Genomic DNA, 22,419 nt, shown 5'->3' on the forward strand with positions numbered 1-22,419 from the left:
ACCCCCTCTCCCAACAACATAGTAATTCTCCACTCCCCCTCCCCTGTGGTCTGGCTGAATTGTCTGGGCTGGGCATCACAAGCTCCTCAGGAATGTCTTTTCCCATCACGGTGATGAGCTTTCCCAGGCAATGCACATGTAGCAGAGTAGGCAGGGAAAAGTTGGGGCTGCTTTGTCCCCAACAGTGAGCAGCGAGAGCAGAGCGGCTGGGTTTCCAGCCCTTCACACCCTCTGCTACCCGCCAGCAACCGATCGCTGTGCGTAACGCCATTGAGTCCATAACGGAGTTCACGGATGGAAGCAAGCCATACAGACTCTCTCTTTATTCACTTTTTAGCCTGCAAAAAGATTACAGGGCCAAGACTCTTGCATGCAATGGCCTGTGCGTTTATGGACAACCATGCTGTAAAGCGTGGGGGACCCAGGCATTTTGCTGCGCCTTGCCCAGGCTGTAAAGCTTGGCCTGCCTCCCTGCGCCCATCGTATCCCAGTGACTTGCGCTCCCCATTTGTAGCTGAGCGTTGCGTGTTGGGCTTCACGGTATCTGTGAGCTGCACGAGGATGGAAGTAAGGGCAGGGCGAGCTGCAGAACAGCTCCGCGGGCACTATGCACGCTGCCAGCCCCGGGCTGTACAACGCAGGAATTGGTGCTAAATAGGGTAGTCAGACTTCAGAACGTGGGCTTGCTGAATTGGCTTTATACACACTGGAGCTGAAGTCACCTTCCAGACTGTCAAGGTAAGACTGAGCATGGGGGATTGTTTCCTGGTGACGATTCAAGGCTTTGCATGCACAGACATCACTTACATCAATCACTTGCACGTGGAAGGAAATGAGGTTTTGAACTGGCTGCTTGGTTTTAGGCCAAATAGGTAGAAGGAGCAAGAGCACATTGTCCCTTTGCACCCTGGCTGTGAGGGAAAGGGAACTGTGTTGTTCCAGCTGCTATCCCCTACCCTGGGTCTCCATGCAAGCGTAAAAGGAGCCCAAAGCGTGAGGATCACCACCTTTCCGGGCACAGCTGGATGTCCAGATGGAAAACACACCGTTCACTTCACAGCATCGTCTCCAGCTCTTTGTTTACGTTGGGGTGATGCTGACTCAGGTCTGGTAAGTCCACTGTGTTTTCCCCACAGGCTTTCTGGCTCATCTCCTGGGTCGGACAGGGCAAAAAGTTATCCGAGGCAAAGGAGCTGGGGATGTAGCCCGGCAGGCTGCCACGGGCAGGGAGCAGCAGCCCGCGCTGCTGCGTGCTCCCTGCCCCTCGCCCCACGAGGCTCACGCTGAAGCTCGTGGTGGCGTGGGAGGCCAGCCCGCCGTAGCAGCAGCTCCCTGCCACGCTGGTGGCACGCGCCTTCTGCTTGAAGTCCAGCGCCAGGCTTCTCCGAAAATGGGCTTTCTTAATTTCTGCCTGCACCTGACGGAGAGGTCAGAGATGGCTGCTTGTGCCCAGAGACAGCAAAACAAACATCCCTTCCCTTCCCCATGGTTTTTATTCCTAGTGATTTCCCCCCCCCCCTTCCAAATCCTGCTGAGAGGGATGGATCTGAGTTTTTTCCTCTGGTTATCCCAGCCTGGGGGATGCAGGTTAACTTCCCCAAACCTAAAGTAGCTAGAACGGGGAGCTCAGCTGCTCACACTTCTAACTTACCTCCCCATTGCAAAAGCAGTAGATAAAAGCCACAAAGAAACCCTGCCAAAAGAGACAGAGGTGGAGTTTGAGTCCTGAGCCGGGATGCTGTACGTGTGCCTCCCCCCTCCCTGGACGAGCATCACGCGGTGTTTGGAGCAGGCAGGCAGCCCCATGTCGACGTACCTGAGAGGAGTTAAAGAGCATCTCGTAATGCATCTGGATCTGCCACAGGACCCCAGAGACTTCGGTGTAGGGCATGGCCATGAACACCACGTAATGGACGCCAAAAAGCGGCATCAGCACCAGCGTGGACTTCAGCAGCTTCCTGAGAGGAGAAATGCTCTGAGCTGTTAGCTGGGACCTGTCAGCCAGCCTACAGCCCCCTTGCAGACATTGGTAAGCATCTTAGCAGAGGACAGTCGCTTTAGCTTCTGCTGCTGCCGCGGCTGGTTTGTGCATAGCTGCTGCACAGTGTCCAGCTTGGAGAAGGGAGCAGGCAAAGCTTGAAGTCCTGACCCTGCTGTTTCAATCAAACTCAGCTGCCAGAAGCACTGGCTGCCGTCGTCCTGCCACCCTCCCTCGCTCCTGCAGCCATTCCTGCGCCTCTGCTCTTCATTCACAACCCTTTGGGGAGCCGTCTCAGCTAAACAGGCAGAAAATGAGCCAGACCAGGGCCAGGACATGGTTTTGCTGCTGCCAGCGCTTGCCTGTACTGCTGCCGGGGGTCCAGCTTCCCCGTGTTCGTCTCCCAGAGCTTGGAGGCCAGCACCCGGACGATGTTGAGGAAGAGGAAGAAGTTCACCTGCCGACATGGGAGTGGTGCTGTGGTCAGAGCAGGGAGGGACCAGTGCCCCCGGATCCCTCTGCATCACAAGGGCCCTCCCTGGGTGCCGGGGTGGCTGGGGACACAATCCCAGTGAGCACAAGCGAATGGGTCTGGGTCTCTTATCAATCCCCTTTCCCCAAAAGGGATTGGGAGATTCAGCCACGGGATTCTTACCACGATGGCGGCCAAGATGGGAACCTGATAAATCCACTTCATGTTCCCTGCACTGAGGTCCCAGCACCTGAAGAGACCAGTAAAGAAACACCTTGGAGAAACCTGAAATCACTGGTAAGGAAAATTGCCAGCTGACGGTTCCCTGTACCCCCCCAACCGACATCCCCATCCTCCCACCCTTCACTCCCTTTGTGGAGTTTGTGTAAATCTCAACCCAACAGCAGCCATGCTACAAGCATTCATAACCATCATGGTGTTCCAAATGAGTTTAAACTAGCATTAATGTTCCTGAGGGCTCCTTGGCCAACTCATCTAAAACTCCTGCTGTACGTTTGGTAGCCTTTCTCCTTTGAAAATGCTTAACTTCAGAACATGCCCTTTAGCATTCATCTTTGCACTGTTTATTGTTCAATTTGTGGTGTAAACCTGCATCCATCTTCCTCCCAAATGCAGAACAAAACCACTATCGCTCTGGATTACTGACAATTTTATAAACAAGACTTGTATGTGTGTTCTTTTTGGAAAATTTTCATTTTCAAAAGTTCTGGTGCCCACAGGTATTTTGCTAGCATTTGCAACAAGTCTTTCCCTCCCAAAAGGACTGCTGGAGAAGGTGGACCTACGTACTGTGTATCCGCCAGGGAGGCCCTGACGCTGGCCCAGACAGACACAAACACAGCGGGGAGACCTGGAGGGGCAGGAACCAGAGTGAGGAGCACGGATGAAGCATCACGTTTGCAGGCTGACCCAGTTCCTGGCAGCTGGTTTACATCCTGCTGCCCTTCTCTGGGCACTCAGTGCCACTCGGCCATGGCTGATGCCACAGCTCCCACCTGGTCTCAGCATTGGGTCAGGGTCCATGCTTACCCCAGCCGATGATGATGAGGACCCACAAGTAGTTCTTGTTGGAGAGGAAGGCCATGAAGATCAGGTTGTGCAGGTAGAGACCTTCCACCAGGATCCAGTAGTGATTGGTGGCCAGAAAATAGAGGAAGAGAGTCACCACCACCTTGCAGCCAACCTGTGGACATATTGTCAGAGAGGTGCCCATATCAAGCTGTCCCCTGAAAGCAAAACCTGGTGGCTTTTGCTCTCTGGCCAGCAAGACCCAGGCTGTGCCCCATGCATGGCTCACATTCCTCCTCTTGCAGGGAGCTACGTCTCTGATATTCCGACATCAGATGTAGAGCAGGTGCTTTAGGTCTTTCCTATAGCAGAGGTTATTTCCCACACCAGGGCACTCTGAGCTCAGACAGGCTGCAGGACCGATGTCCTCTGCAGCTCTGATCTCTGCTGTGGCACCAGGGCAGGGAGAAGCTGGGCAGAGCTGTAGGCAGCCCTTCATCCCTCCCCAACTGCATCGCCCCTGAGCAGCACAGCCCCCATCTGGGAGGGTCCCAAGCGCATCCCCTTGCTCCAGGGCTCCTAAATCCCCTTTTCCCCTGATCCTGCCTCCGGTCTCGGTGTGCCACTTGCCAGGTGGCTCCGTTGTCCTGGCGAGGGACCCATTTCTGCCTTGAAGTCGTCCTCCCGCATCTTCTCCGACTCGCTGGCCAGTGTGCCCGAGTAGAGCACCATGTCCTTCACGAAGATGCTCACCGCCCGGCAGATGAAGGAGGTGAAGAGGTGGACGTGGATGTAGTTGCGTGTGCAGTGCAGGCGCCTACGGAGAAGGGATGTGACACGAGCCCAGCCCCAGCTGCCCAACAAGCTCATCACACGTGGGCTCAGGCAACGAGGGGTCCCAGAGAAGGTGAGCTCCAAGGTGTCAGCCCTCCCATGGGCACAGAAGCCAGATCTGAGGGCAAGTGGGGCGTCAACACCTTCAAGAGCAGGGTGGAGTGGACAGGGAGCTGGTCATACCGGGTGTTTTGGGCTTTGGGAAATTGTCTGATGTTTGTGCTGGGGTTTGGGGCCAGTTCCCGTTCCCTTAGGAGCTGCTCCACCTCAGAGGGTCGTGTGTGCGGGTGATGGGAGAGGACAGTTCTTCCCGACACGGGGATGGGGCTTTGGCTTCTCCTTACTTGAAGTACGAGAGGATGCAGACGGCGACGATGAGGCAGGCCAGGGAGATGGAGTAGCCGACAGTGTACATCAGGTGCAGGCGGTCAAACACCTCCTGGAAGAGAAGGGCTGAGCTCCACAACCCCTCCGCAGCCCAGGCCCACCACCCCAGCCTCTGGGCTGAGAGCACGGGGGGAGCAGGGCTTGTTTGGGGAGTCAAGGGGGAAGAGCCCCCTGCTCCCAGCAATTCCCCTGGCCTTTGCTGCACAGTTCCCTGGCCCCCATCCCAACCCCTTTTCCCAGCACCTCTGATAAGCAAGGTCACCTTCTCACGGCTCCGGCTGTCGGAGGAGAAGAGCAGAGCACATTCAGTGTAATTGGCCCAGGTCTTGTTGGTGCTGAGAGCCATGGCCCAGGTCCCATAGGCACTGCAGTACCTGTAGGCATGACCTGGGAACGGCAACGGGTGCTGTGACAGTGGAAGGACCCAGACACATCCCTGCTCCGTGGAGGATTGTCACCGAGGTGAGGTCGCTCCCTGCCCAGGTGGAAGCGCTTACCTTTATGGTTGAAGTCGTAGATGTAGTCGGGGCAGGGCACCGACACCTCCTGGCTGGGGGAGCCCTTTGGCCAGCAGATAATCCCGTCCCACTCTGGAAGGCAGCTGGTATCTGGCCAAAGAGCAAAGACACATCTCACATCTCCAAACAGGGCGACAGCGTACCTCCAGCTTCCCCAAGCGTGCGCTGGACCAGAGCGAGGAAAACGCGCTGCCACGCAATCAGCCCTGGTCTGCAGAGCAGGGGGAGCTGCAGGGAGGGCCAAGGAGGGGGACACATCCCATCACATCCCACCTCTTCCGGGGGGGCCAAGGCCCTCCATGGGTCTCGTTTGCGGTGTGCATGGGGCAGTCTGGAATATGGTGCAGCCAGTGCTGGCTAATCAGGGTGATGATTTGATTAGCACCTAATTGTGCTGAGAGCCCCCAGAATGCCAGGAGCTCCACAAACCCTTAGGAGCCATGTGTCCCTGGCCCCATCCTGCTCCCATCGGAGGGGACAGCATTTCCCACAATGTAGCCAGCTCCACTGGAACTGGCTGACCCACGTGCAGGGGAGGGACGCTACCTTTGATCTTCTCTAGTTGGGCTTTTATGTCTCTCTGACATTTCTCCTTGGCTTCCACCAGGAGATAGATCTGCTCTTCTTTTGTGAGAACATCATCAGGGTCAACCTGCCAAGACAAAACCAAAAAGTGATGACCCCATCACCTCTGCGTGACTTGGCTCAGGCCAACAGTGTCAGACAGCAGCTCAGCTCAGGTCTCTTCTTCGTGCTCACAATTTAGAGATTAATCCTCCCTGGGACACCTCGACCCACCCTGGTGATCTCCATGTCCCCGGAGAGCTGCCACTGCCTGCTGGGTGACGTGAGCCACCCACGGCCGGGATCCAGGATCTGGGAGTGAAGCTGCCCTGTCCCAGCAGCACCCCGAAGGTGGCTGATGAGACACCCACAAATGCTTCCTGACTCGGGGCAGGACCCATGTCGCTTCTGCTGCCACAAAACACCCTGGTGCTCCCTGCCACCAACCCCTGAATCCACCCAGCTAATTAAGACCAAGTCCAAAATCACAAGGGGCTCAAGGGCCACTACACGAACATCATCTAGTGACATGGAAACAACGCTTTGCTGAACCCCAGCATCGTAGCATCAAGCAGGACCATCCTGGGGGCAAGAAATGAAAGTCAAAGCCAGTGTGAGAGGGAAGACAGGAGCCCACATGGAAAATGGATGTGCTGGTATGCAAAGGTAATGGAGCAGCCATGGCATGGCCGTGCTCCCCAGGCGAGTCAGGTTTGTGTGGCTTTGGGTATAGATACAAACGACACAGGGAAGACAAAAGCGCTGCCCGCCTTCCTGCTCTTGTTTTTTCCCTCTTGCAAGGCTGAGGCTGACCAAGAGCCCCCCTTCCACCCTGTCCGTGGTCCATGGAGAAATGTTCATGTTTCTGTGCTGGAAATCAGTGGCACGTTGGGCTTTTGCCCTGGCTCCCTCTCACCCACCCCACCAGCGGCACTGGATGTCCCTGTTGCCCAAAATGAGCCCTTCAGAGCCAGGTCTGGTAGCCCCTGGTTGAAGTGGCTGGCCGGGGCTCTGCAAACAAGCGGGTGCTCAGCACCGGGAGCAGTGTGATGCACATGGGTGCAGCCTGCGGCGTCTGCAGCCTCCCGGTTGCACCACACGTGCAAATGTCTTTTGAGACATTTTGGGCTGAGGTGCTTGAAGGAATTTGGAGCCAGGATGAGGAAACAGTTTTGGAAGTGAAAAGGAGCCGGGATGCGGGAGGTTCGCTTTGGCTCCCGGACTGCCCACAGGTAAGCACGGCCAAATCCTGCCCCAGAGAGGAGACCCTGAACTCCCATTCACGCTCTTCCCAAAAGCAGCCGTCTAGGTGGGTGGATGGGACAGGGGCTGGTGAGGGGTGTAGGGCAGGAGTGAGGGTCCTGGGGTGCATCAGCAGGGTGGGGGCCCAGCTCTGCGCTCGCCGCCTGCGCTGACCGTAAATCGCCCCGCTCTTTCTGTTCTCCCGATGCCTCTGAGGCAGCGAATCCTGCCCTGGATGCGTCCAAGAAATGGAAAAAACCATCAGGTCGTGGTGTCTCCGTGGCTGCTAGAAAGCTTTTAGCGGGAGCGGAGAGGCTCTCTCATCCCACCCAGCTCCTGCCTGGCAGCTCTGCAGAACGGGACGTGCAGCCGGTGGGCACACGGGCACCGACCGGAGCGGGTTGCACAATTAGCAATATTTAAAGGCAGGAGAGGGACCGGAGAAGCCCACGGGGCCATGCAAACTTACCAGCGCCCATGCAGAGCTCAGGAGGCAGCAGCAGAGGAGAGCCACCATGGTACCTCCCACGGGGACGGATGCCTCCATGGTCCCACCGTGTCACTTGGATGGGGACCTCAGGGACAGTGAGCCGGAGAAAGCAAAGCCTTTGCTGGGGGACAGACGTCTGGGAAGCCCGAATTGCTGCCAGCCCGAGGCCACGGGTGACGGAGAGGGCTGGCGTGTTCGGCAGGACAGAGCATCTTCTGGGAGCACCTTCCCGGCTGCTGTTCCCTGTCGAGGCGAGGTGGCCCGTGCCTGGGAGCTCAAGGCTGGGGGAGCACCCTGGGACGAGACCCCTGCCCCGGAGGGCACTGCCCTGGCACTCCTATAGGGATCTGCTCGCAGGCTTACCAGGTAGGGGGGTTTCTCCCCCCACCATGCTCGCTCCTATTCACTCTCCGCATCTCGCCTGCTTTAAGCAGCTCCTGGAGCGTGTGCAAACAATTCCCGTTCGGATGGGGATGGCAGAGGTTTATTGGCTTAGCCCTAGGTGCTAAAATCCTCTTCATTCAAGGCAGATTCCTCTTCTCTTTTCAGAAATTTCTCTCACTGCCTGGTGGCTCATTTTTCAGCTGTCACAGCGTCCCCCCACTGCCCCCATGCTGCTCAGTCCCCTCCAGCCCCAGCCTGGTCCCAAGGAACCAAAGGACAGCGGGGAAAATCCCAGCGATGTGGCTGGAGGTAGTGAGGCAAAGGGTGCAAGCATGCGAGCGTCACCTCAGCACTGATGCTCCTGAGATGGGATGGATTTCAGGCAGACACCAGTTTAACCCTTTTCATTCTCTCAGGTTTGGGGTGTGTTTGGAGGAGATGTGCTGGGATCAGTCCCGCTCCCCACTTAGGACAAGCACCCCACTGCCTTTGTGCGTTTGCTTTGCAAAAGGACCTCACTGCACAACTGCATTTAGCCTTCTGCAAGGGGGGCTGATGACTAAATCAGGAGCAGGCAGGGTAGACGAACAGTCCTGGCAGCAGGGAGTTTCCACGCTGATGGGTGTCTCACGCAGTCCGGGAATGGGATGAGTCGAACCGGCAGGGCCGGGAGGTCCTTGGGCATCAGGTCAGAGCTGGTCCCACTGCAGCTGGCACCGTCCCCATCAGAGCGGTCCCTTGTCACCTGCGTCCCCTTGGGGAGGCCCCAGGGTTGTCCCCTGCATTTTGGGATCATGCAGATGCCCGGCTTGCTCCCACCACCCTGCCAGCTCAAACACCTTGTGTCCCCCCAGCAGCCCGAGCGTCCCCCTGGAGAAATGGGGGCACAAAGCGGGGAGTCCTTGTTCCCCGAGCAGGTCATCATTACTGGGGTGAGGCTGAAATTCAAAAGCTCAGTGCCAAACCCCGGGAACAGCAGGCTCCTAGCCCAGGGCCTCTCCCCTGGCCCATATAGTCCATGGCCGGGCACAGCTTTTGCTGCCTCCATAAGTGCCAAAATCCTGCACAGAGCAGAGCCCCCCTCGGGGTTTTCCTGGCTGGTTGGAGGAGGGTCAGACTTTTGCTCGGCTCCTGTGGTGAGAGAAGGCAGATCAGCCGGCTGAGAGGGCAAAGCAAATCCAAATGACAGCACTCAGGAGGTGCTGCTGCTCCCTCTGATTAAATCGGACAGGAAAACAAGCCTTGGTTGCTTTCCCTGCCACAGCAATCAGCTGTAAATCAAGGAGGGATTAGGGGCATCTTCCGCAGCTGCCCGTCTCCTTGGCCCAATTTAGCCACCACCCCGGACCATCATGTGGGTGCTGACACCAGCCCAGCGGCATCGCTCTGCCGAGCGGCACCGCAGCTCCCGCGCTTGCTGCATGGGCACGTAGGGCAAGAGAAGGGATAAGCAGCTAAATTGCAGGATTAATGTTTTCTGAAGGCTCTTCTGGGTACTGATTTCTGACCCAGAAGCTGCTGGGGAGTGAGGACAGAGTTAAGGTGAGGTTATTTTAGAATCGGATGGATGTGCGTATGGATGGATGATGGCTGAGGGGGAGGCAGCAACACTCAAGGGCAATTTGATTCCCACTGCAGGCGAAATCTGACCCAGCTCCGAGTTTGCAGTTAGCAAAACATGTTGGGGTTTTTTTTGCTAAATTACTTGCTATATTATAGAGAGAACTGGAAAGCAATCATTGCAAATGACACCCACCCAGCCCCATCATCCAGCCCCCTCAGCTCCCCGAATCCACGCTAGCAATCGTGAGATGATAGCAGACAGCAAATTTCCCAGCAGTTTGCGGCTGCTCCCTCCTCCTGAAAAACCCCCATAACCCGGCTGGCGATGGCTCAGCCTCTGGCTTGAGCAGCATTTCAGCAAGAAAGAGGCTGGGGGGGAGCTCTGAGCACAGGGCTGAGCTGGTGATACCCTCCGTTCCCATCACTCCTAGCCCTCCAGCAGCTCCAAAACAGCAGGATTAGACCTACCCGGTCATGCCAAGCCTGAGCTGTTGTGATACAACATGACCTGAACCAGCCTGACTTAACCACCTGAAAATACAAGTATAACTGCATTTTCTATATCTGTGTATAAGCAAAACTTAAATACATATATAATGGGTGCATATATGTGTATGTACAAATATAATGGCTCAGACTCCAACCAGCACCAAGACCTCGTAGCTCTCACACCAGGACTAACAGCATCTCGCAGGATCCTGTTCCACCCAGCGGCTTGCAGCCGTCCCTGCAGCCCAATTAAGCAAGCGCTAGCCAGAGAAATGAGGCTGTGCAGCATCTCCACAGCAGAGAAGATGCTCTCACCTGTCGCAAATAATTTTTTGTCCATTTATTTCTGTTACCAAAATACTAGCTCTCGGACCCCAATGCAAACTAGGGATGGGTTCTCCTCCTCCTGTGCTCTGTTGCAATCTGGCTATACTTCAGTTGATGGTTTAGGCTGTCTCAGTGTAACCCTTGAGCCCCATTTTGTGGGATGCTGAACCTCGATGACTTCTTCTGCCTCTTCTGCAGTTCTTCAAACAGTTGGGAGAGGAAGGTGAGAGCAAGAGCATCTCCCACCAGAGCCTGCCCACCGCCTGGAGAGGAGCTGAAAGGAGACCCCATCACCCGCTCTGCCCCACAGGTTTTGGGGATGCATGGGACAAATGGTACAGGGCTATGAAAGATCCTGAGCTGATGAATTAAATGCCTGGCTTTAGCCCTCATTTGCATTATCCTCATTAACCATTCTGATGGAGGTGAGCACGGCTTCCCGCCCGCAGCGTGGCCTTTTCCAGGGCACAAGCTCAGCCCTGGGGAGAGACTGGGGCAAACCAGACCCTGAGCACGAAGCTGGGGGGATCGTTCAGAGAGGACTGAGCTCCTTTGAAGCAGCCCTTCATAAATCCCAGTCTTCAAAAGGGCTCTGCAGTGTTTGCCCTTGCAGGCCTGCCTAAAAACAGACACGCTTTTCCCGTGGGTATCGCAGCAGGTTTATCAGCCGTCGTGTTGCTATTTTCTTGCCAGGCACCCAGAGCCATTCGCGTTTAGGTTTTCAGTGATCATTTAGCAAGCAGCCCCCATGCAGCCCACCCGGTGCAGGTGCTGGAGGGGGAGACGTCCCCCCTTTTGTGGCTGGAGGGGGGGGGCAGCTGGTGGCTTCGCCTTGCCGGGAGCTGATGACAATGGGCAATTGTCAAGTTGGGGCCCCTCTCGTTTGAGTTTTCTTCCTTTTATAGTAAGTAGCAGTTGCTCCAGCAGCTGGCCTGCCCCTCCGGGGTGAGGACAGGGCTCTGTATATAAGGGAAGGAGCAGACTTTGCCTTTCATCCCTCCGTTCGGTTGCTTTGCTGGGCGGCAGGACTCATTCCTGCACCTTTGCACAGACCCAGTGCGATGCCACTCAAGAAACCCGACCCGAAGAAGGAAGCAGCCAAACTGGGTCCAGCCCCAGAGCCACCCAGAGAGCCTGCCTTCGATCCCAAGAGTGTGAAGGTGAGTGAGGAGTGAAGACGTCACCGTCTTTCTTCGTGCCTGTCATCTGCCAGGCATGGGCGATGCAATGCGCCACGCGAACGGCGTTAGCCAGGCTGAGAGCCAGGGTTGGGAGGGGAAAATTATCAGATTGCATTGATGCAGTGGGCTGGGAGTGATGTTCTCCTCACTGGGAGAATGTTTCAATTTTGCCCCATCCAGCCCTGCACAGCACTGGCCCAGGGAAACTGCTTTGCACTCGCACTGGGACGCTGCTGCCCAGAGCTCCGGCTGCGGAGTCAAACACCCCACAGTCCCCGGCTGAGACACCGTGTCGGGGCCCTGGCAGCATGAAAAAGCTTTTCTGCCATCCACTGTCTCCATCCTAAAGTATTTTGCCGCCTGCATTGTCTTCTCCACGTGAAAGCATCTTTTATCCAAGTGTCTACAATAGGAGCTCACTTTTTCCGCGATTCCCTGGGATATAGTTACATTTTTAAGCCAGAGCTGTGGCAGGAGAGTTGTTAATAGCAGGCTCAGCACCGGCACTATTTAGTCGCTTGAACTAGAGCTCAAGCCTTGAAATAACATCCTTTCCACCCAAAACAGCCGTGACTGTGGTCCGAGCATCCCCACTGCCTGCCCACCCCTTGCCTGCTGCACTGCTTCTGGCTGCACTTCCCGCAGGGATCTTGGCTCCGCAGCAAGGGCAGGAGCGCTCTCGGGCATGGCACAGCCGGACTCGGCATGGATACAGCCCCCCCATCCCGAGCAGCCTGCGGAGCCTGGGGAGGGAGATGTTCAAATGCAGGGGAGAGCCCCTTCGTTACCCCAGCAGTAACACAGCCCTCATGCCTGGCTCTGTTCTCTTCTCCCGACAGATTGAATTCACTGCAGAGCAGATCGAAGGTAAGTGCAGACTTCACCTTCTCCCAGAGATGGCATTAGAAACGGGAAGTCATGTTTCCAGGTAGTTTTTCACAGCTGACATGAAAGCTGAGGCCCCACACATCAAATCTGCTCCTGGGGGAAAGCCCAGCAGGGTCTAGGTACCCCATTCCCCCCAATACGCTGCTCATCCTCCACGGTGGCCTCGTAGGGATTCCTAGCAGGTAGAAGGGACATATGAAATCAGAAAGTCATGTCCCCAACCAGCATCGGGCCAGTAAAGAGATGGGGAAGAGCTCTGGTGGGAAGGGAAGAGGCATGAGCTGGAGACGGGAGCAATGCTGGAGGTGAGTGGGAGCCAGTGCAGGGATTTAGCTGGGACTGCAACACAGGGCTGTCGGGAGCAATGAATGGATCCTGGCTCCTTGCTCTGCTCTGGGAGTCCCAGAGAAGAGGATAATCCCAGCTTCAGAGCCTGGCAGGGAAAAGGTATTTTTCCATTCATGGTGAGAGATGCAGCCTGGTTCAAAGTCTGGGATTCGCGTGGGAGGAGCAGCCTCTGGTGATGCAGGGACAGCCCCATGCCGAGGGGCTGAGCCAGGATTAGGATTTCTCATTTCTCCATGGCCAGTTTTAATGCCTATGTACAGACTAGGGAAAGGACAAGATCTGAGAGCAGATCCTGGTGGGAAACCTGGGAGGAGAAGACCTAGTATCCTGCAGGCTCGACCCCCAAACCAGCTTTTGAAAGGAGAAAAGAGAGCCAGTGGAAATGACAGCAAGTTAAAATGTGACGTTATGTGGATTTAACCTGCAGCACGTCACAGAGCATGGGATGTGCTCCTGTGGCACAAGGTAGTCAGGAGTGAATATCACTGAGCACTCTCATAGCGGTGCCTCTTGACCCAGCGACTCGCAGGTGGTGATGTCCCTCCCTGGATCCCTCCAGAGCCAGATGGAGGGATTTCACCTGCGGAGATGGAGCCATTGTGAAGTCAAGCAGGATAACAGCAGCACAACAGTGTTGGGGGGGACCGTGGACAGGACTACAAGGACACAGCATGAACGTTGTGGGGACAGGTCCATGGGATGGTGAGGTTCAGCAGAGGATGTAAAGATGCCAAATAGAAAATGGAGCAAATCCAAAGCCCTCGGCAAGGATTCCCACCAAACCCAAAGCAATGCCTACCAGACCATGACGTCTCCATCGCCGTGTGGAGACCGTGATCGTCTCCTCCCACCCAACAGCAGGAGGAGCAGTGGCTCTGCTTTGAGTGAACTGTTGCTGGACATCATGAAGAAGATGAACCAGAACATGGAATTCATTAGTGCCATGGACAAGAAACTCACAGCTCTAAGTGCTCACGTGGACAGGCGGGAAAGGCTGATTACCTGCTTGGGCCAGACAACTGCTCAGGTGGACTCGCTGGCCTGCAGGCAGCAGGATGAAATCCAGAAGTGTGTGGAGCATCTGCTGCAGGAAAACCACCATCTCGCTGCCTGCAAGGAGCAGCAGAAGAGGCAGGTGCCAGCCACCAGCCTCGGGGTCCTTGGCTTCCCTGCAGAGGAGGAGGGTAAGGACTTGGGGTGGGGGGGAGTTCCTGGAGGACTGGTTTCCCACATTTTGTACCTCGACACCAGTGAGGAGCCTGTTGTAGTGGAGAAGATCTTCTGGGTTGAAACAAGAGGCAGAGACCAGGCTCTGACCAGCAGAGGTGCATGGTTGTCCATGTAGCCAACATTGGGATTAAAGAGAGAATCCAGCAGCAGGTCAGGAAGCTGAAAAGCATCATACACAGAAGGAAAGCAAACCTTAATTGTTCCTAATTTAGGACTCCTTCCTCCAGGTAAAACATAACACTCAGTGGCATGATAATTTATGGGGATGAGCTTGGAAGTGAATCTCCCGTGTCCTTCCACGCAGGGCTGGCATGACATGTGGGCTGCAAGGCTGGGGTGGACATGGTAACCCTTGCCCAAACACAAGCAACACCGTGCTGTGTCTGCCTGGCTGGGGCTGGGGGGATGCCAGCAGACCAGATGGGGTGTTGCAGGGGTCATGGGGGTGCAGTGAGAGGGTCATGGGGTCCCCAGGAAATCCAAGTCGAAAAGGGGAAGAGCAAAGGGGATGTTCTGCAGCAGACACAGCAGCCTGCACCTGCAGCCAGTGCTGCCAGCGCAAGGTGGTGCAGGAATCCCAGCAGGTCATCCAGCCAGCTCCACGTGGGTGGGAGAACCTGCTCAAGAAGCTGAGCAACTCGTCGAAGGAGTCTGGCAAGCTTCAGCAGCTCATTGCTCAAGCTAGCACAGGGCTGCCTGCCCTGAGCAGCAGTGACAGGTGGAGAGGGCACCCGCCATGCACGTGTCCATCCCTTCCCTGCCTGCCAGGCAGGACTTGCTTCAGTGGGGTGGGAAATGGGGTCAGCATGACAAGGGACATCTGAGCTTTTCTTCCCCGCAGAGTTCAAAGAAGCCTTCAGCCTGTTCGACCGCACGCCCACGGGAGCCATGCAGATCACCTACGCGCAGTGTGGGGATGTCCTACGGGCGCTTGGTCACAACCCCACCAATGCAGAGGTCCTGAAAGTGCTGGGCAAGCCCAAACCAGAAGGTGACAGCAAACTGGGGCAGCAGGGACAGGGTGGGACAAGCAATCCCTGTGCTCCCTGGCAGCAAGTGAAGGATTATATCCCCTGTAGGAGAAGCCCTGCAAGATGAAGGAATTGGGAAGGAAATGACACAGAGAGGTTTCATTCCTGCAAAATGCCTTCACTCCCTCTCCCTGTACCATGGCTGATGTAAGGGATAGGCTGTCCTCAGCTGGGGATGGTGGCAAGTGATGCTTAGCAGACCATATCCTGAGCTGGTGGAAACTGGTGTAACCTGACCAGTCCCAGTGCAGCCACATTGCCCTGGTGACAGAGGACCTACCTGCTGGTTTTAATTTTTGGCTGATATCAGCAGTCTGTGTGCAGTCCCCAGATGTTAATACTTTACTCCTCATATGGATGTTCCCATCTCAAGTATAATATACTAATAGTTACACCACCTTTTGGGGTTTCTCCCCTGAACTCAGATGGAAATGAGACTAGGAAGGTTAGGTAGGAGGTCCTCAGAGGCTGACTTCAGCCCAATGAAGTTGATCTCTGATCCTCCCTTCTTCTCCTTCTCCCCTTCCAGAAATGAACACAAAGATGCTGGAGTTCGAGACCTTCCTCCCCATCCTGCAGCACTTCACCCGCAACAAGGAGCAGGGCACCTTCGAGGACTTTGTGGAAGGGCTGCGTGTCTTTGACAAGGAGGGCAACGGCATGGTGATGGGGGCTGAGCTGCGCCATGTGCTGGTCACACTGGGTACGGACTGGACCTGGGGATGGGAGCAGGACACAGGTCACCCCCTAAGCTCTTTCTGGCCAAATGGCTAGTTTGCTGGTCTCACACATCAGAGAGATCCTTTGTATTCCGCTGCTCGTAGGCTTTAGTAGGAGTGAATGGCTCCTGAATATGTGGCCTTTTCCATCTTATGCCACAGCTTCATGCACAGTCCAGGTGAGATGGAGAGTCCATAAAATCATTATCAATTTCCTGGGCATTGTCTGATAATTGGCCATTACCAATTATCAGACAACCATCGCAGCTTGGTCCTCTCTCCACAATCTCCCACCAGCATTCCCCAGTCTGTAGTGGCGCACAGCTCCTTTTTAATCCCCTTTTCCTTCCTCTGGTGGCTTTGGCTCTCTGGAAGAAGGACAGGAGGGTCCTGGTGGGCTGAGAACCTTTCCTCTCACCTCTCCATCCTCCTCCTCCAGGGGAGAAGATGACAGAAAGCGAGGTGGAGCAGCTCATGGCAGGGCAAGAAGATGCCAATGGCTGTATCAACTATGAAGGTAGGAGCAAGAGATGTTCATCAGGGCCATCCCAGACATGGTCATCTTGTCTTAGGGTGCAAATGTGTCCTCTCTGAGGACATTGGTGATCACTGAGAGGGAGGTGTGGACTATCCTCCAAAGCCTCTCAGAGGACAGCTGTAAGACATGTCAGCTGGGGTGGGAACAAGGCGGTTGTGCCAGTGGTTTCCAGTAAAAGCAGCTGAAGACAGCATGTTTCCAAGGGTTTCAGGACCGTTTTATCCCCAGTTTTGGCACTGTTTTGTTGTAAGCTATCAAAAATAAACAAAGCCAGCATCTTTCACAGCAGAGGCTAATTGGGAACATTTGGAGACCCAGATCGCTAGCGGCTCCAAGAGGGTGAAAATCTGGCATAGGGAGTGGTTAAATCTGGGAACGCCGAAAATTGGAAAGCATTGAGGAAAAGAGGGTACCCATTACCCTTGGCCTCAGAAAACTGGCTCTTCTCCAAGAGGGGTTTGGTATCACTCTAACCATGTTTGGGATAGCATGGGAAAGGTGGGAACAGAAGGAGAAATCCCAGTCCTGGCAGAGCACATCCCCTTCATCCCTGGGGTGCCCCAGGCTGGGGGTACACCCCGCTGCCTCTCTGCTTGCCCCACCATAGTTCACAGCATGCTTTAACCTCTCATGCTCTTAATTCCTCCTCAGCTTTTGTCAAGCACATCATGTCTGGCTGAAAGAAGAAAGAGCAGGTGAGTTTATCAGGGTCTCCCACTGCTTCCTCTGAAATTGGAAATCCTGCATATAACAGCCAGGGGCAGAAGAACCAAAACCCAAACCCCACAAGCAACCCTGCAGTGGACTAATGTCACAGGAATAATCCCAGCTCTGAAAGCATAAAAAGCTGCGTTCATGATAACGAACCTCATTTGTAACTCGTTCCATTTAAAATTTATCAGGACAGCATCAACCTGATGACTGTCAGTTGTGGTCTGGTTAATTGTGTCGATTCTCTGCTCTGAAAGAAAGAGGATGGTGTGGTTTATGGTGATACATTTTCTAACCCACCAGGAGCTAAGGTGGTCATCAAACAGTAGCCGGTGGAAATAAATTTTTTAAAACCTGCAGCTGTGAATGACTTGATGCTAAGAAAATACTAACTACTTAGTGAGGAAACTTCTGAACTAAGAAATATCAACATTCCCATTAACATTAGAAAGAATATGGAAAATGTACCATTGATGCTTGTTAAGCTTTTTTGCATTCCTCTAAGTCTGCCTGAGAAAAACAGAGAAACAGGTTTCTTTTAGGGTGAACTATCCCTCTGAAATCTATTCAATTTAAAAGAAAATCCAAATTACTAAGAGCTCACCCCTATCTACCCTGCCAGTTTCTTATGGTTTTGTTATCTCACTTACTTTTCTTAAACGTTTCTCCTCTCCTCAGCTGTGTGAAAGGCAGCAGGGAAAAAAAAAAAGGGACCTTCAGATGCTGCTAAATACACAAACATTTAAAAATCTCTTCCCCCCACCCAAATCTCTTTAAAAATCAGAAGGTTAAAATGGAGATAGACAGAAGTCTGAACTTTGAATGTTCAGCATCCTTTTTATCTTGTTTTTAATCCATTTTTCTCTGGTTCCTGTTCATCAGCTCAGCAATGTAGGTGGATAGGTGGCAAACACTGCCAGGGAGATTTAATTCTACACAAAACTATTTGTGTGTAACACTGTGTTTTTAATGGTGTGGAATTACAGCTATTGACATTTTGGGTTCATCTGAGAAGGAGCACTCTCATCTCAAAGATTCATTGCATTAAGCCCTCTCATGCTTGTCTCCCAGGCTCTCGGAAATGTTTGAACCCACCTGAGCCCCATGAACAGCAAGATTCCTCCATCCACCCTTCCTCCCTGGATGTCGCACACCTGCAGAGATGTTTCACATGAGCCACCATCAAGAGTTGTCCTCCACATGTGTGTGCCTAAGCCTGGGTATACAATGGTTTTTAACCTTAAGTTATTCTTTTCAGGTTTTTCCTGTGACATTTCGCTCATTAAATTTCATTCCTTTCTCCCTTTAACAGTATCTGTGCTTTGGCTTTGGACTACTCATTGAAGCAGTAGATGGAGGAGACCCCTCGGTCTCCACCAGCTATCAGAGCTAGCAGGATCATCCCACAGAGAGGGGAAGAAGGCAGGTTTTATGACTGCTAGATGTAAGGGAGGAGTTCAGACTTGGGGCTGAGGGTCTTTGTTCATCACCCCACCCTCAGTGTGGGGCCAGGAGCTGGGCTGCACTCTTGGCCACTTCTTCCTGATGGAGGTAGGTAGGCCTGGAGCAAAGTGAGCATGAGGGACAGGTTGCATCAAAGAGATCCTGTGTTCTTGGAGGTTTTTCACCTCCTCTCTGCCCTAAAGCCAGCCCTTTTTCAGACCTGTAGCCCATCCAGCCTATAACATGCCACCCCATGAACATTCCCTCCAGGTCCAGGCTGAACTGCACCATGGAGCAAAGAGGGACCTGCTTGGCCCTGCCACTGTCCCTGTCACAGGACAGACCAGCAGGCACCTCTCCATCAACACGCTGCCTGTCCCAGCCAGAAAAGGCCAGAGGCCCTTTAAAAAAACAAAAACAACAGAGAAAACATTAAAAACATTCTTTTTTCTATATCATTGACAAGTCTAGTTTTGAAGGTTGATTTCCAGGAAGTTGAATCCTGATGAATCAGCAAGGGGAAAGGAAAACAGGGAAGCGATGGGTATTTCTGGGCCACGTCCCACCTCCACCCTCATGGCATGGGATGGCGGGTCCCTGGGGTGCAGGTAGTGTCCTGCCTGGGATGGAGCCCAGCCAGGACAGGGCTCCCTGGATGGTTCCTCTCCAGGCAGACAGCGTGTTAGCAGCCAGAAGCTGTCTGGAGGCTGTGCAATGCAAGCTGGTGGCTCTCTCCCTCTTCCTACCTGCAAAAAAAATCATCATAGCATCACTAGAAGTGGTGAATAATTCATGACAGATAATGCCGTCCTCCCATCAGCAGAACACCTGGGAGCAGAAAACACTTTTCTTTGATTTGTTCCTTATTCCGACGTCCTCGCTCCGTGACTTTGACTAGAAACTGAAGGCGTTTTGCTCCGATGTGGTTGACTTCAGCTGCCACTTGCTCGTTTCTGTGCAGTGACTGAGTAACAGCTGCTTTCAATTCCCACTGCTTGATTCAAATGCTCATAAAAAGCAACATAAGCTGTTTATAGATGTAAGATTAGATTTTAGCTTCTGTCTGTGGTATTTCCACAGCTTCCATTAGGGAGAATCTGGGCATCTTGCCTCTTTAATGTACTATCTGTGTTTTAACCTGTTAAAGGACCATGGTGACAGGGTGAGAAAGGATGCTGCTTGCTGCACACTCACTCCAGGGTCACGTTTGCCCTTGCCACCACCGTGGCATTGACTCCTGCAGAGGAACGTGCTGTTGCAGAGAGGAACCGAGCAGAGGAGAGGCGGGGGACCTGCCTGAACTTGCAGAGGAAATCCATAGCAGAGACTGGGGGCCCTCCTAGCTGTGATATTCCTGCCCCAGCAAGCCAAGAGGCTGCACTCTCGCTCCTATATAAGAGTACATGCCTTGTATATGAGCCTCCAGCTTCTGTGCAGACAGGAATGACACTGTAAATTAAAACCAAAGAGATTCCTACAAAGAGACAGACAGAAAGAGAGCAGTGGAAAATGACAGAGAGAACTAGAGAAAAACATGAGGACTGTGAAATCCAGCCTTTGAAGCACCCTCGGGTTAACAGCCAGCCATGCTTTACTTTGGGGACCTGTTCTGTCTCTTTAGGATAAAGCAGAGATGACTTGTACCAAAGCAGGTTGGAATGATGCACTCAAACAGGTGCAGTATATACCTCCATGCCCTGCCTCCTCCTCTGGAAAAGGTGAGATCCCAAGGAGACAGTGGTTTTACTCCCACAGACATTCATAAAAAGCATCTGTGGACACCAGTGAGTGACCCCACACGCAGACCTGCACTTCAGGACTGGAAGAGTCTCTATAAATCGATATGTCCCAAGACAATAGTCAACACTCTGTCCTTTTATAGTTTGGATGCTTTACTTGAAGTCCAGGGGACCCTGAGGAGAGGTAAAAATAACCCCCCACTCTAAGGAGAGCCTACGGCTGTATCTCCTCAGGCTGTGATAAAACAGAGACTCATACCAAAGATGGTCTGGATGTCAGGAGAGTTAGCGCTGTGCCCTGTGAAATGGAAGAGACAGATGGAGCCAGCTTTCATCCTGAGGAGTTATCAGCAGCACACGGCAGGGCAGCAAGATCAGGATGAGGATGATGAGTACAGACCGTGCTCCTTGAAAAGCTCCCTCAGACCCACATATGGACACGTCACCATCATCACCATTGGTGTGTGAGGCCAAAGGCCTTTAGGGAAGGCAGACACTTCACTGTATCATGTTGTTCGCATCCTTCGTGTTTGGCAAAATGACTTGGGTCGACCTGGTAGCAAGCCAGGTATCCATCGTGGGGGAAAGCACTGCTCTGTGACCCATTTTGTTATTTGTCTCAGGTCAGGGACTGAAGAAAGCTTTGCCTTTCCATGCCAACCTGCTCACACCCTGAAAGCAAACACCTGCAGATTTACTGGAGTGATAACAAACTTGTGAATACGTTTTTCAGAAACCCAGAGAAAGACATGTAAAGAGAGTGGGGAAGCAGGCAGGCCAAGCCCTCTCGCTCTACATGCAACTTTTCAACATAAGCACCAGGCATGCAGCTTTTATTCTCACGTAAAGATGCAGCCCCCTGCTCTCACATGTGCTCAGCAGCACATCAGGCAATGCCAGGATCCATCTTTCAGGCAGCTGAGTGCAAGTGCGAAAGGTACTGGAAAGAGCAGGTTATAGAGTCTGTGTGCGTATGTGTGCGCACACATGTTGGGGGTGGTGGTACGTGGTGGTTGTATTACAGGAAGCCTGCAGAGGGGTTTGGAGAAGGAAGGGCTCTGGTAGTTGCAGGTGGCTATTGATAGGTCAGTATTTTTAATAAATTGAAATTTAGTTGTGCATCTTTATTCCATCCTTTTGGGAAAGGAAGAGAGCGCTCCCTGTGCCAGGAGATGCGGCGCCTTCAGATTCAAGTTGTAAATTACCCACCTTGCCCCAGCACCCCAATCTGCCCATTTTACACCTGGCTACCTTGGCTGCACCCACCTGGGGAGAGCCGCCAACACAGGACCCCTCAGGACTGCCCTGCCGATGACGGGGACAGCACCTGGACTGTGCTGGCCCCTGACACTGGGAGCAGGGACAAGGAAACCACCGGCCAAAGCCCAGCCCCAGCAGGCCTCCCGTTATGGCGGGAAGGAGACCGCGGGCTAGCACCCTGAGGGATGCCGGGGGGGGGCTCCCGACAGGCCCCCACAGCACCCAAGACACCCCAAAACCCCGTTTTTTTGGTACAAAGTGCAAGTTTCTACCCCTTGCATGGGTGCAAAGGCGCTCTGAGGGACGAGCCGCAGGCCCCGCAGGGGGGTTCCACCGCCCCCCCTCACGCCGGGTGCCAGCGCTGAGGGCCTGAGGCGGCCGCCGCCCTCCCCGCCCTGAGGGACAGAACCGCGCGCCTCCGTATTCCTCCCCCCTTCCCCGCCCCAGCCGGCCTGTGTGGGGAGCGTGCTGCCCCGGCTTCTGTACCGGTGCTCAGGGGCACCGGGGGCGGCGGCAGACCCGAGCAGGCCGCTGCCCTTCCCCGCCGCCGCCGGGCCCGCTCCACTCTCGCCCCGCCGCGCCGCTCGGCTATCTCCGTCCCCGCTCGGGCGGCTCCGTCAGCCGAGGCTCTTCCGCCTGGCTGACAAGAGGGGCTTTCCCAGCTTGTTTTCCGTCGGCGTTCGGCTCTTTCCGCCTGAGGCTTCGGGTATTTCCGGCAGACGGTTCGGGTGTTTCCGCCACCAGCTTCGGGCGGACTCGGCGGCTGGCCGGCCTCGTTCCTTCCCTCCCCGCCGCCTGCCCCGGTAACGGTCGCTGGGAGTTTAAATGAGCAGGGGCCGGGCCGCGCCGCGCCGTCGCCGGGACACGCACTGAGGCGGGGCCGGGGCCGCCCCGCTCCGGGCTCGGCGAGGAGGAGGAGGCGGAGGCCGGGGAAAGCAGGATGACGGTGCTGCAGGAACCCGTCCAGGTACCGACCCCTGGGCGGCACGGGCTCGGGCTCGCCGCCGCGCTCAGGCCCCAAGGCCCGGCCCGGCCTGGCCTGGCCTGGCCTGGC

General features: G+C 54.5%; 3 protein-coding genes across 6 annotated transcripts in view; 2 read left to right on the forward strand and 1 right to left on the reverse strand.

Annotated features, from left to right (window-relative positions):
* Positions 1-1,054: 1,054 nt before the first annotated feature.
* On the reverse strand, positions 1,055-7,571 carry LOC104828020 (parathyroid hormone/parathyroid hormone-related peptide receptor-like). The gene is made up of 13 exons (XM_010561451.1): positions 7,494-7,571; positions 5,765-5,870; positions 5,198-5,308; positions 4,963-5,087; positions 4,658-4,752; positions 4,110-4,296; positions 3,501-3,654; positions 3,261-3,321; positions 2,634-2,700; positions 2,341-2,435; positions 1,817-1,958; positions 1,652-1,693; positions 1,055-1,417 (listed from the first exon to the last, which is right to left on the reverse strand). The coding sequence occupies exons 1-13, from the start codon at positions 7,569-7,571 to the stop codon at positions 1,055-1,057; spliced, it is 1,626 nt and encodes a 541-aa protein (XP_010559753.1).
* A 3,679-nt stretch (positions 7,572-11,250) lies between these two features.
* MYL4 (myosin, light chain 4, alkali; atrial, embryonic) lies at positions 11,251-18,063 on the forward strand. 2 transcript variants are annotated; one of them, XM_010561397.1, is made up of 7 exons: positions 11,336-11,437; positions 12,298-12,325; positions 14,766-14,915; positions 15,485-15,658; positions 16,114-16,191; positions 16,864-16,907; positions 17,995-18,063. In XM_010561397.1, exons 1-6 carry the CDS (start codon positions 11,339-11,341, stop codon positions 16,890-16,892), a joined length of 558 nt encoding a protein of 185 aa, XP_010559699.1. In that variant the 5' UTR covers positions 11,336-11,338; the 3' UTR covers positions 16,893-16,907; positions 17,995-18,063. The 2 variants fall into 2 exon arrangements, with proteins under 2 accessions (XP_010559698.1, XP_010559699.1); XM_010561396.1 differs by lacking the exon at positions 17,995-18,063 and having other exon boundaries at positions 11,251-11,437; positions 16,864-17,121.
* A 4,074-nt stretch (positions 18,064-22,137) lies between these two features.
* CDC27 (cell division cycle 27) overlaps positions 22,138-22,419 on the forward strand; it is a 33,261-nt gene continuing 32,979 nt past the window's right edge. For all 3 annotated transcript variants that reach the window (XM_010561398.1, XM_010561399.1, XM_010561400.1), the window contains exon 1: positions 22,138-22,332. In XM_010561398.1, coding sequence (XP_010559700.1) covers positions 22,306-22,332 — 27 coding nt within the window. In that variant the 5' untranslated portion in view covers positions 22,138-22,305. The remainder of the gene's footprint in view (positions 22,333-22,419) is intronic.

This window comes from Haliaeetus leucocephalus, unplaced genomic scaffold (assembly GCF_000737465.1).
Source record: "Haliaeetus leucocephalus isolate CR32 unplaced genomic scaffold, Haliaeetus_leucocephalus-4.0 Scaffold144, whole genome shotgun sequence".
NCBI classification, from domain to species: domain Eukaryota; kingdom Metazoa; phylum Chordata; class Aves; order Accipitriformes; family Accipitridae; genus Haliaeetus; species Haliaeetus leucocephalus.